At 43.2% G+C, this 14,449-nt stretch overlaps 1 protein-coding gene across 1 annotated transcript in view; it reads right to left on the minus strand.

The window, feature by feature from the left end:
• LOC311134445 (SH3 and multiple ankyrin repeat domains protein 2-like) overlaps window positions 1-14,449 on the minus strand; it is a gene marked incomplete at both ends in the record, with an annotated part of 121,644 nt that overhangs the window by 4,763 nt on the left and 102,432 nt on the right. The window contains 5 exons of the mRNA XM_084168126.1: window positions 1-2,386; window positions 2,656-2,809; window positions 4,443-4,588; window positions 9,013-9,099; window positions 10,123-10,258. The exon at window positions 1-2,386 is cut by the window's left edge and continues 33 nt beyond it. Of these exons, the coding sequence (XP_084024252.1) occupies window positions 1-2,386; window positions 2,656-2,809; window positions 4,443-4,588; window positions 9,013-9,099; window positions 10,123-10,258 (2,909 nt within the window). The remainder of the gene's footprint in view (window positions 2,387-2,655; window positions 2,810-4,442; window positions 4,589-9,012; window positions 9,100-10,122; window positions 10,259-14,449) is intronic.

Genomic DNA, 14,449 nt, shown 5'->3' on the forward strand with positions numbered 1-14,449 from the left:
GAAGGGTCTATCCCCTCCCCTGGCTTTGGTGTCCTGTCCTTGTTCTGCATGTCCTGGGGGTTAGAGCCTGGAGGGTCTCCCCATAGCTTGGAGGTTCTTTGAGTTGGTGTTCTGGGGGGCTCTGAGGGGACGCCAGCCCCGGGTGGAGGCGGCGGGATGGAGAAGGGTGCGCCGAAAGTTGTTATGTTCTCCTCTCTATCCATCAAGGCGGGGTCCTTGTAAAGTGCGTTGCTCTTGTTGGCGGCAGGTTGCCTGGTTCTTGACTTTGAAGTCCGGTCCACCAGAAAGGCCTGTCTGTCTGCATAGACCGTACATGTGTTGTCCAGCGCCTCGCTGCCCTCTGACGACAGCGTGGAGATACTAGACACAGTGGACACAGTGCTTGTAGTCTCCAGCTGGGGGTCTCCACTACTGCGGCTGTCCGGCTCCACATCGATGCCCGAGTCACTGATAGGATCGTAGCTCTCCAAGAGGGCGGGGGGGAAGCTGGGGGGCGTACAGTTGGTGAGCACCGCTGGCCGTTTGATCGTGGTCTGGTCAGGGTGCCCTGCGGTGTTACCGTGATGGGGATAGAAGGGGGCTAGAGACGATGGGGCCCTGCCAGCATTTCGTTGCTGTTTGAGGAGCTCAGCGATCGCCCCCTTTTGGTCCTCTGGGATGTCGAAGCTGTTGGCGAACTCCAGCGGCGGTGGCAGTGGGTCAGCAAAGAACTCATCGTCGATGTCCACAGAGGGAACACAGGGTGGAGGGGGGATACCGAAGGGTAGTTTGACCGGCTCGTCCACTGAGGTGACGGTGATCATGGTCTTACTACCTCTGGGTCCAGGGCCCATAGAATGGGGATTGTGGGGGTTAGGGGAGGCCATTTTGGGGGTGTTAGGTTGGTTGGGGTCCCGGAGCTCACTGGGGGTGCTGTCTGGACTGACCGCCCCGTCCCTCTCCCCCTCAGACAGGTTGTTCTCGTCAGTGGTGTGGACCATCAGCAGCCCAGTTGACTTATGCTGAGACGTATCCACAATGTCTATCAACATGTTCTTCTTCTCCTCTTCTCTCTGAGGACGGGATAGACTCTTGTCCTTGTCTTTGGCCAAAGGGTGGTCGTATTTGGACTCTGTCTCGTACTTGGCCTCGGTCATCTGCCTACGAAGCCCCGCCCTGCCCGGTCGACCCATGGTCGCGGTCGAGGAGAAATTTGCGCCCATGCCTGTCCTCAGCTTGGTGTCGATGAACAGAGGCTTGTTCAGGTCAGGTTTAGGCGGTTCGGTCTTCAGCGGGAGAGGCTGGGACTGCTCTCTCATGGCCCGGTCCCGTGCAGCCAGAGCCAGGGCCAGAGGGGAGTTGGGGTCCAGAGGCTTCCCTGTGACTGGATGGACGTAGTGCCCACTACTGGAGGTATAGGTCTTGGCAGGGAGACTGACCGGGCTGTGGTGGCCAGTGCGCGTGTGGAGCGGCTCTCTCACAATGGTGGGCTCTGGGGTGTTGAAGACCGTCATGTTACACCCTCTTCTGGGGATGCTGAGCAGCGAGGCAGGTGGGGCCATGAGGCGACGCAGGCGCTCGTCACTACTGAACATTCCCTCATCGATGGACTTGGAGTGGCGGAGGCGAGGCGCAGGCGCGGGAGGCGAGTCTTCGTCGCCCTGGTCGGTGAACCTGTAGGATGGGGAGTTCTGGTGAGACTCCACCATCCTCCTCTCACGCTCCCGCACGGCGCCCGCCATGGCCGTGGCAAAGGGACTGCTGGGGTTGTGTCCGTCATCTGGCCGGAGCTGTCCTGGGTGGTCATGGGCACCAGTCTCTATCTCCATACTGCTGCCCTGGCTGCTCTTCCCACTGCTAGATGTAGACGGCTCCTTGATGATGATGGTTGGGATTTTGATGGTGCAGGTCTTCTCTGGGCTGTCCTCAATCTTGTTCTGCTTCACCAGCATGCCCTTCCTCCTCTGGGGCTTGTTGGGGGCAAACAGGCCCAGGTTGCCCATCTTCCCCAGGTCTGAGTAGGGGTTCTCTGGGATCTGAGCCCTGCGGTTCAGGAAGCTCTGCTGGGCTGTGAGGCCTGGGCTCTGGCTACCCTGGGGTTGGTTCTCAGACTGATACTGCTCCGACTGGGGCTCTCTGTAGGACATACCCCCCTGTTCCCTCCATCCGGCCCTGCCGCCCGTGTTGGGGTCCCCCCCTCGTTCTGGGGCGGTGCCTTTGGGAACAGTGTGTCTGATGGTGCCGTAGCCTCTGCCCGGGGGGTTGGGGTCGTTGTTGTAAGGGGGAGATGGAGGGGAGCTGGCGGGTGGGGGTGGGATGTCCTCTGATGTGTCCGGCATGGAGAGGCTCCTGGTGAATTTCAACATGGGAGGGGTCAGGAACTGAGGGGCATCCTCTTCTGTTATTCCTGAAAAAGAAAAAAAGAAACATACATGGACTATTACATTACATTAACGGCAATTATAGAATTGAAACCTTCAAGTGTTTGTGTGTGCAAAAATTAATAAATAATCGAATACAGATGTGTGTGTGTGTGTGTGTGTGTGCATGTCTGTGCGTGTGTGTGTGAGCGTGCATGCCTGTGCACGCATGTGTACTGTATGTAAGTGTGTACTGTACAGTATGTATGAAGGTTAAAAATTTAGCATTGACAGAAACATGTTGAGATGTAGTTACCAGATGTTCCTATGGACTTCTGTCGTCTCATGGTCCCCTGTCTGTTTGGCACCCCCAGGAAGGGGCCTCGACCTCTGGGGCTGCCTGGCTCTCTGGGCTGGGTCTGGGTCTGGGTCTGGGTCTGCATCGACATGTCCTGGCTCTCACACATGGACTGTAACAAAGAGAGGAGAGGAGACTGAGCCTGCATTGGAAACAGTCCACTAGAGTTATCTGAACTGATCTTTCTGCATCAGTTTATAGATCAGTTAGGATTGTTATAATGATTGTTGATGTACATTTCCTTTCATTTTATTTATCATTTATTTCGTAGCCCTTTACACTCGTACCCGTATACGGGTTGAAAATGGCAACAACAAAAAATATTTTGCATTTCCATATCATAAAACTGATGTAATATACTGTGTCAATGTTTACGATGACTATGTTAGATGTACAGTTGCAAGATGACATGGTGTTATACCCTGGGTTGTCCTAAACAGAATGAGACTATGTCTGTTGTACACCTAAATGCACTCATGACCCCATTCTATGCGCACCAAAATTACGATCTGCTTCTCTGAATTGCTTTGTGAAAGCCTAACACTGTAATATCGTATTTTATAATTTAGCTAGTTATGTTGGCAATAGAACAAGATTATTAATTATGGTTACCTGACCCAGATTGCGATTTATAATGGACCGTTTTTGCATTGAGTAAACACCAACAGTAATTGTGTAAAGGCGGGGATGCAGGGCTGTGTTCCAAACAAAACAACTACAAGTGTGCTTGCTCTAGTTCCTCAACGGCACAGCTAGGAGTAATAAAAATGCATTGAAATTAATTAGGAACTGTGCACACATTGGAGAGGTGTGTGGCCACTTGGAAACACCAATTAGACCTCTCACTCAAACCCTTTTAATTTTTTTTGTCTTATGTTGCGCCTACTGTACCCCAAATGTTCCAAGAATATTATTATCATGTTACTGAATGTATCCATGTACTTTTTTTTATTTTGTTATCAACAAATGCGGCGAAAAGTACAGTAAATGTAAAATGCACATAAAATCAACAGTATAATGTTTGGATTCAGTCTTATGTCAGGTGAACGGTTGTGTCCTCAACTTTTGTCTAATAATTTTCCCATAATCTCCAAACTGTTCCCTTTTACTTGCTTCCATGGTTATGCATTTCCATATTTCTTCTGTAAGAAACATTTCAATTTAGCCCTATCCATATAGGCCAATTCCCACGAGTGTAAGGGGTTAACCAAACACGTTTATTTGTCCTCTGCTGCAGGTCAACTTGTGAAAGATATAATGGAAAAGTAAGAACAAGAAGCTGTTTAAACCTAAATACTAGTTGAGAAGCAAATCAGGGCCATGCACAGCTCCTAACAGATAAAGTCCATCAGGACCATGCACAGCTCCTAACAGATAAAAGTCCATCAGGGCCATGCACAGCTCCTAACAGATAAAAGTCCATCAGGGCCATGCACAGCTCCTAACAGATAAAAGTCCATCAGGGCCATGCACAGCTCCTAACAGATAAAGTCCATCAGGACCATGAACAGCTCCTAACATATAAAGCACATCATGCACTTCCTTATCCAGCCAGCATAGAGCAGTAAATTGCAATGGTGCAGCCACCAGCATTCTCGCATCATAGATCGCTATGGGCTTGCTCCAGTGTCACATAGCAACGAACTACACACACAACACATACAATAATAAAACACATACACATTCCTCACAACAGAGTAGTGTAGACAGCAGTAGAATAAAGCCTGTTTAGTGGTTATACTTACGTTCATCTCTGGGTTCATGGCCAAGCACCTGCTGTTGGGCCGTGTTTTGACTGTGTTAGCGATCCTTATGTCAGTGTTAGAGTTGTCCTTCTGAGGAGGCATGTTTTCTTCCACTTTATCTGGAACACAAAGACAGACAGACACCGCTCCACTGTGAGTATAGGATACTTTAGCCTACATTCTACATCTGTCTCCAAGCTAAAATGAGCCATCATCTCAGGCAATGACAATCCATTCCGTCAGTCAGAATGGAAATCAAACTGAGCAGAAAGGAAAGAGAACAGAAATAGTCACACTGACATTGGTCAAAGTCAAAGCCGTGCAAAGCTAGCTATCACTTTCATTTGGTTCTATGATTTAGCTGTTTTGGTATCTTTTTTAACTCCTTGCCAGTGTCCCAAATCGCACCCTATACAGTCCACTACATTTGAGAAGAGCCAATAAGGCTTTGGTCAAAAGTAGTGCAGCATGTGGGTCAGGGTGCCATTTAGGACGAACCATTTAAATAATTGACAATGAGTGACAAGAAGTTGATAAGACAGTACAAACTGATCTGGACCAGGCTATGGTTCAGCGGCAAACTGATCTGGACCAGGCTATGGTTCAGCGGCAAACTGCACAACCAACATGCTAGTGTTTTATTTTTTTATTTTTTTTGAGCGCTCCCATGCATGGGACGATTACTTAGAGTGACTGAGAATACAATCCTCTTCTTCAGACGCTCATTATCTGAAGACTGATCATCTAGAACAGGAAGAAAAGGTAGTTCAGATAGGGACATCCATACGGTATCTATAGTTATTTTGATTATACATTCAAACACCCTTCTCCCTCACTGCTGTCAAAAAATCTGTTAACTGAGGAGAGAGGGCTTTAGGCTATATCCTACTGTCTTCATGAAATACATTATTACTGAATTATATCTAACCAAGAGCAGGTTGACATTTATTGTTATGAGTCTTGTCCTGAAGGTAGAACTGAGCAATGTCCCTTTAGATAGGCCAGCTGCAAAGTTAAAATTGGCTATATTGTAAAAATTCATGAAAACAAAAATGTTTGGTCTTACTTTAAGGTTAGGGTTAGGCATTAAGATTAGCAGTGTGGTTAAGGTGACTTTGTGGCTGTGCCAGCTAGTGACCACTCTGCAGAGCTGCCTCCAGAACAAGATTCATGGTGAAAAAGGCTAACCTGCTAACCAAGAGCTGTTTATGTATGATAAACATTGTCTGCTATTAGTGTATTAATAACCTATACCGTACAGTGTATGGCAAATGATAAACATGACTGTTATCTCTGTTTAAACCCTGTTGACAAAACAGCTTCATACACTAATACTCTGATCCTTCTGTCTGCATACAAAGCTTTCAGACATGACCAAGTGTGTACTGTATAATTAAGATGGAGAAGATTCCAGTGCTGCCTAAAAACATTCTAACCAACACCGGCCGCCCACCCACCTACTTACCCACCCACCCCCTCTTCATACAGCTATATCTGTTTCTCTCTCTCTTCTCTCTCTCTCTCTCTCTCTCTCGCTCTCTCTCTCTCTCTCTCTCTCTCTCGCTCTCTCTCTCGCTCTCTCTCTCGCTCTCTCTCTCTCTCACATCCGCTGGCTACAGTAACATTACAGTATTTATGGCAGTAAGGAACCCTGGTGGATTGATGTGAAGAAGCCACTCATTCTAAGACACCTCAGTGTCTGGTGTCACCATGCATTCTAGAATTCTAGAAGCATTCCTGCATATCTCCAGTGTTCTGGTGTGAAGTACTGAACACAGAACGAGGCCGATACAGCTGAATAATGTGTCTAAGACTAGGCAGCAGCAGGACTGTACACTCTTAGAAAAAAAGGTGCTATCTAGAATCTAAAAGGGTTCTTTGGCTGTCCCCATAGGAGAACCCTTTGAAGAACCCTTTTTGGTTCCAGGTAGAACCTTTTTGGGTTCCATGTAGAACCCTTTCCACAGAGGGTTCTACATGGAACCAAAAAGGGTTCTACCTGGAACCAAAAAGGGTGCTCCTATGGGGTCAGCCTAAAAACCCTTTTGGAACCCTTTTTTCTAAGAGTGTATGGAATATTTTTTGCAGGTAGAATGCTGTGCTGTTATAGCTGACAACGCACTGTACTCTATGCAGCATTATTGCCATGGCAACATCTTGTTTCTGTATGAGTATGAGTCAAAGCCTATCTGTAATGGGCCCATTGTATAACAGTGTTGTGCCCTTAAAGTTAAGTCTGTAGTGTATTCTGAGAAGGTAGCTAGCTACTCTTTGATATATGCAGCTGACTGTTGTGCATTTTCTCTAGGCCTTCTAGTTCTTATTCCATAAAGGTGTTACAGATCCTTTTATCATTACAGAAAACAGTACAACCATTTTAGAAGGTTAGAAATATGTGGTAAAAGATGAGGGATGCATCCCAATCCCAAATGCCCCCCTATTCCTTTTATAGTACACTACCTTTAACCAGGGCCCATAGGGCTTTGGTCAAAAGTAGTGTACTCCATAGGGAATAGAGCGCAATTTGGGACACATTCAAGATCTCTGCTGTTGCTTTTTCCTGATCTTGCATAACTGTGTCTAAAAGAGGGGCAGGACCATGAATAATGCATGGGAATAGCATTGCACTCTCACACTGAACTGAAGTACGTACTGTACGCTTTGCTGTGAAAAGTTAGTCTTTAAAAAGGTTATAGTTCAGAAGTGCATTTTCATATGTTCTTAATGTTCCGACACCCCTGTTTAGGTTACAACCCATAGACAACAAACACTAGTTCACCTTAATACCCACTAAATTCCCTCTAAAGTCTAGTGAGAATGCGTGTGTAAAGTACATTGAGTATATCAAACTTTAGGAACACCTTCCAAATATTGAGTTGCACCCCCTTTTGCCCTCAGAACAGCCTCAATTCGTCAGGGCATGGATTCTAGAAGATGTCGAAAGCATTCCACAGGGATGCTGGCCCATGTTGACTCCAATGCTTCCCACATTTGTGTCAAATTGGCTGGATGTCCTTTCGGTGGTGGACCATTCTTGATACACACACAAAACTGTTGAGCGTGAAAAACCCAGTACTGTTGCAGTTCTTGACACAAATCAGTACGGCTGGTACCTACTACCATACCCCGTTCAAAGGCACTTGAACCTTTTGTCTTGACCATTCATCCTCTGAATGGCACACATACACAATCCATGTCTCAATTGTTTCAAGGCTTAAACATCATTCTTTAACCTGTCTCCTCCCCTTCATCTATACTGATTGAAGTGGATTTAACAAGTGACATCAATAAGGGATCATAGCTTTCACCTGGATTCACCTGGTCAGTCTATGTCATGGAAAGAGCAGGTGTTCTTAATGTTTTGTACACTCAGTGTATAGCTAAGGATCTAGTGAGTGAGAGAAAAGATCATCAAGTATGTAGCATTAATTCTAATTGAACACAATCATAAACAAATAGGGATCTAGTAAATAAAGTCAAAGGAGCATCAAGTATGTTGTACATGTACTGTATAAAGCATGCCTATCACACTTACCACCCATCTTTTTCCTCAAAGTGGCTTACAAATAAGAAAATATAAAGAACTTATATAACAGATGATGATCAAAAGCAATCAACAAAATAATCTCTCACCATGAACACAGGCTATTATGCAAAGATAGTGTAATATTGTCATTTAAAGCTGCATTATATTATACCCACTACTGACCACTATAGGCCTAGTTATATTTTCATTAAGCAATTGTATACAAGCTTCCAAACATGCCACTTGCGCCATAGACAAAGACGTAGAATGACCAGTAATCCCATAGACATAGAATGATCGGTCCAATCATGATATTTCTATGACTGGCCCTTCAAAAGACATCTACTGCAGAACAGTGATAAGCCACAGATGAGTCAGCAATAAGGTAAAAGCTTTTCAAAAGGTGAGTTATATCAAATCCATTTACATACAGCATACAGCTCTGAGGTAAATCAATCAAACAACAAATTAAATGATTAAGTAAATTCAAAATAATTTAAAAAAAGCGTATTAAGGTAGATTTATGATGACACAGCATGGAATTATGCAATTGTTATGATGGTTCTAAAGCGCTTCAAAATGATCAGTCATGCTAATGATCTCTTTATCACTTTAGATGATTCAGCACTGTCGTTAAAATGTTTTCTCTCCAGCTCTCTTCAGATCAAACCCTACAGAGCAGAATACCTTTGTACCTTTTTACAAAGTACATAATTGCCCAAGCCCCCTCAAAGCAGAATAAATATAGTCATCTACTAAATGACGGAAATTAACATTTAAAAATGAGAGAATCAAAAACATGAAGACAGTGAGATGCGTGCAGCTGTGACCGAACAGTAGCTACATACCTTTGTCCACTGCAGAGGTAGGTATTGAAAAACAAATCAGGAGTGCACAGTAACTTTTAAAAAAGTTTTCCAGATAATGAAATCACTAAACAAACACACAGAGAACAAACCAAGAGCATACAAAAGGCATTTGACCCCTTGGAATTATATTCTCACAGGTACACAGGTGTATGGAGGATGCTTTGCTGATTCTTACCTAGGTCCTCCAGCTCTGAGGTCATGGATTTGGAACGCATGGCCCTGGACAGGGCAGTGGGAGGAGCTCTACGTGGAGGTGTGGCCACTGCAACAACACAACACAGAAAAGCAGGGGTGTATTCAGGGATGTGAAACACCCTGAACGTTTCAGATAGAATAGAGTCAGCTCTATCAGAAACTATCTGACAGAAAATCATTTCTGTTCTACATTGTACATTTCTATCTGAGCGTTCTGTAATGTTACATCATCCTGTACAGGCCCCAGGTGTGAGAATTATAGTAGACAGCACAGGAGATTGGTGGCACCTTAATTGAGGAGGACGGGCTCGTGGTAATGGCTGGAGCGGAATTGTGGAATGGTATCAAACACATGGTTTCTATGTGTTTGATGCCATTCCATTTGCTCCGTTCCAGCCATTATTATGAGCCGTCCTCCCCTCAGTAGCCTCCACTGGTAGACAGGGATGTTAAAAAGTAGGCTAACTTTTTTAAATGCCTGTGCTGCAGCAACGCTGCATTGTTAATGTCTCGCAGGGTGACGCCAAGCAAGCACCAAGTTCATTAGCAATCATCTAACAAAACATCTAAAAATGTATTTCCCAAATATGCCCCTGACAGTGTAGTTACATCCACTTTGAATTTTACCTGAGCTGCAGTACAGGTACATTTTTGAATGCACCAACTGTAAAACCACCGTCTCAACTTCAAGGCTGAAAAGCACGTCATCAATGTTCTTCTAGCGGTCAGCTTCTAGCTTCCTGATACACTACAGTCCAGTACAAGGATGGGCCAAGAGTGTTTAGACCACACATGGATTCAAATACTATTTGAAATATTTAAAATACTTTGAACGTGTGCTCTAGCCTGCCTGGAGTACGGGGTTTGCAGTTTTGGGTCTATCTATTGGTCCGTTAAGCCAGGCAAGCTCAATCAAGCACAGATGAAGTATTTGAAATTATTTCAAATAGTATGTGAACCCAGCTCTGGTTTGGAGGGCCAGCTGGGACCCTCACTGTGGATTCACCCCAACCAATCAGACATTGATCCCGCTGGAAGGCGGTGTAGGGCAGAGCAGCAAGGTGAGAAACAGAGAGGATAAGAGGCTCACCTTTCTTCCTGGCCGTGTCATCAGGGTCCAGATTCCTGCTAACTGTCACCACTTTGATGATGAGCCGGTTACCCCCGTGTCGGATCGTATTGACCACCTGTTTGTGGCCCACCTTCACCACATTTTCCTGGTTCACCTGCAAAACAGAGGACAATACACCTGGGAGTCAGTACAACATGAACCTTTAGGATTCAATTACTGGACAGAAATATAATATCGCAACCCTAAAATATATGTGCTGTAACAGCACGTATTCCATCAGATGATACATCTCTCAACAACAACTCACTATCAAGCTGATATGATCTTGGCAAAGTCAACATCACTTCAGGACTCAATGACTGGACAGAAATATAACATCACAACCCTAAAATATAGTGGTAACAAACCCTTATCCCAATGGACACAACTCTCCATCATCAAGCTGATCTGAACTTGGCAAAGTCAGAAAGTCAGCATCTCTTCATGACTCAATGACTTCCCTGAAATGTAAAACCACAACCCTTAAAATAGAAATGAAACAACCCGGCAAACTTGGCAAAGTATTGAGGTTTGACTGACATTGAAGGTGATTAGATATCTTCAGTTACATTAGCCACAGACCTGACAATACCTGTTATATCAGTGGTGTAGGTTTTTCAGTATTTCCTGCTCAGAGGTCTCTTGTGGTGGTTCAACCAGGTTTTATGGACTGATTCCAGCACAGTATTTCCTTCTTGGAGGTCACTTGTGGTGGTTCAACCAGGTTTTATGGACTGATTCCAGCACAGTATTTCCTGCTTGGAAGTCTCTGGTGGTATTTCAACCATCCTGTATTACAGATGTACTGTACACTCTTAGAAAAAAGGGTGCTATCTAGAACCTAGAAGGGTTCTTCGGCTGTCCTCATAGGAGAACCCTTTGAAGAACCCTTTTTGGTTCCAAGTAGAACCCTTTTGGGTTCCATCTAGAACCCTTTCCACAGAAGGCTTCTGAAGTTTGAAATTTCCACTTAGAAACTTAATTTTCCCTTACGTAAAATGCATCAACCCTTACAAAAATGTCCATTAGTTATAATCCACATAATAATTCACATTTCTTGTTGCTCAAATTAAGATCCTACAACTGTACACTGTGCTGCTGTGTAATGAACTGTTTAAGGACTGTTCTCAGTCCTGTATTTCCTGGTCAGAGGTGGTCTCTGAGGTGTTCAACCAGCCTGTGTTTTCACTGTGCTGCTGTCTAATGAATTGTTTAAGGACTGTTCTCAGTCCTGTATTTCCTGGTCAGAGGTGGTCTCTGAGGTGTTCAACCAGCCTGTATTTTCACTGTGCTGCTGTCTAATGAATCATTGTTTCCAGCCACTCAATCAGATCCTCAATCAGGCCCAGGTAACTTTAGCCACCGCTAGCTAAAAATGAATGGAAGTGATAGGGGCATCCCCTGTGACAAAAATAATCTGAAATCAACTCAATTTAACTCCATATTTGGTTTGATGTTACTTAAAAATGATTTGGCCTTTTAAATAAATGTTAAACAAACTGTGGCTCTAGTTAGCTGAAGTTTGTAGTGACTGTTTAAGACAACCGAACCATGGACTACAATTTCTCCTGGCCCATGGATTACTTACTGGGTGATGAACCATCTAACATCATGTTGTAAAATAGTGAACTACTCCTTTAAAAGATTTTACTGACTGTCCCACTCTTGAATACAAACATAAAAAAAACTGCTAATCCTAGCTATGCTTTCACTCATCTTCTTCTAATAACACAGCACAGTATGAGATCATCCTCTTCTAATAACACAGCACAGTATGAGATCATCCTCTTCTAATAACACAGTACAGTATGAGACCATCCTCTTCCAATAACACAGTACAGTATGAGTTCATCCTCTTCTAATAACACAGGACAGTATGAGATCAGCCTCTTCTAATAACACAGTACAGTATGAGTCATCCTCTTCTAATAACACAGTACAGTATGAGATCATCCTCTTCTAATAACACAGTACAGTATGAGATCATCCTCTTCTAATAACACAGTACAGTATGAGATCATCCTCTTCTAATAACAGTACAGCATGAGATCATCCTCTTCTAATAACACAGTACAGTATGAGATCATCATCTTCTAATAACACAGTACAGTATGAGATCATCCTCCACAGTACAGTATGAGATCATCCTCTTCTAATAACACAGTACAGTATGAGACCATCCTCTTCCAATAACACAGTACAGTACGATAACATCCTCTTCTAATAACACAGTACAGTATGAGATCATCCTGTTCTAATAACACAGTACAGCATGAGTCCATCCTCTTCTAATAACACAGTACAGTATGAGATCATCCTCTTCTAATAACACAGTACCGTATGATATCATCCTCTTCTAATAACACAGTACATTATGAGATCATCCTCTTCTAATAACACAATACAGTATGAGATCATTCTCTTCTAATAACACAGTACACCCCGATATCATACTCTTCCAATAACACAGCACAGTATGAGATCATCCTCTTCTAATAACAGTAGAGTATGAGATCATCCTCTTCTAATAACACAGTACAGTATGATATCGTCCTCTTCTAATAACACAGTACAGTATGAGATCATCCTCCACAGTACAGTATGATATCATCATCTTCTAATAACACAGTACAGTATGAGTCCATCCTCTTCCAATAACACAGTACAGTATGAGATCATCCTGTTCTAATAACACAGTACAGCATGAGTCCATCCTCTTCTAATAACACAGTACAGTATGAGATCATCATCTTCTAATAACACAGTACAGTATGAGATCATCCTCTTCTAATAACAGTACAGTATGAGATCATCCTCTCCTAATAACACAGTACAGTATGAGATCATCCTCTTCTAATAACACAGTACAGTATGAGATCATCCTCCACAGTACAGTATGATATCATCCTCTTCTAATAACACAGTACAGTATGAGAACATCCTCTTCCAATAACACCGTACAGTATGAGATCATCCTCTTCTAATAACACAGTACATTATGAGATCATCCTCTTCTAATAACACAATAAACTATGAGATCATCCTCTTCTAATAACACAGTACAGTATGAGATCATCCTCTTCTAATAACAGTACAGTATGAGTTCATCCTCTTCTAATAACAGTACAGTATGAGATCATCCTCTTCTAATAACACAGCACAGTATGAGTACATCCTCTTCTAATAACACAGTACAGTATGAGATCATCCTCCACAGTACAGTATGATATCATCCTCTTCTAATAACACAGTACAGTATGAGAACATCCTCTTCCAATAACACCGTACAGTATGAGATCATCCTCTTCTAATAACACAGTACATTATGAGATCATCCTCTTCTAATAACACAATACAGTATGAGATCATCCTCTTCTAATAACACAGTACAGTATGAGATCATCCTCTTCTAATAACAGTACAGTATGAGTTCATCCTCTTCTAATAACAGTACAGTATGAGATCATCCTCTTCTAATAACACAGCACAGTATGAGATCATCCTCTTCTAATAACACAGTACAGTATGAGATCATCCTCTTCGAATAACACAGTACAGTATGAGTACATCCTCTTCTAATAACACAGTACAGTATGAAATCATCCTCTTCTAATAACACAGTACAGTATGAGATCATCCTATTCTAATAACACAGTACAGTATGAGATCATCCTCTTCTAATAACATCTCAACCCTATACACACGTCCAGAGAAGAGGACTAAGCTAGGTAGACCCAGGTCTATCAAACACAAACACTTCAACCTGGCCCTCTGTCCTCTTCAGATACATAAGATAAATCCAACAGTAGAGAAAACCTACTTTACTAATACACCAGAACAATCTTACATTTGCCCTGAGAAGGATACTCGAATGTATAGTTGAAGTCAGAAGTTTACATACACTTAGGTTGGAGTCATTAAAACTCATTTTTCAACCACTCCACAAATGTCTTGTTAACAAACTATAGTTTTGGCAAGACGGTTAGGACATCTATTTTGTTCATGACACAAGTAATTTTTCCAACAATTGTTTACAGACAGATTATTTCACTTATAATTCACTGTATCACAATTCCAGTGGGTCAGAAGTTTATATACACTAAGTTGACTGTGCCTTTAAACAGCTTGGAAAATTCCAGAAAATTATGTCATGGCTTTAGAAGCTTCTGATAGGCTAATGGACATCATTTGAATCAATTGGAGGTGTACCTGTGGATGTATTTCAAGGCCTACCTTCAAACTCAGTGCCTCTTTGCTAGACATCATGGAAAATCCAAATAATTCAGCCAAGACCTCAGAAATAAAT

The sequence above is a fragment of the Coregonus lavaretus genome (genome assembly GCF_964263955.1).
Source record: "Coregonus lavaretus genome assembly, chromosome: 9".
In the NCBI taxonomy this organism is placed as follows: domain Eukaryota; kingdom Metazoa; phylum Chordata; class Actinopteri; order Salmoniformes; family Salmonidae; genus Coregonus; species Coregonus lavaretus.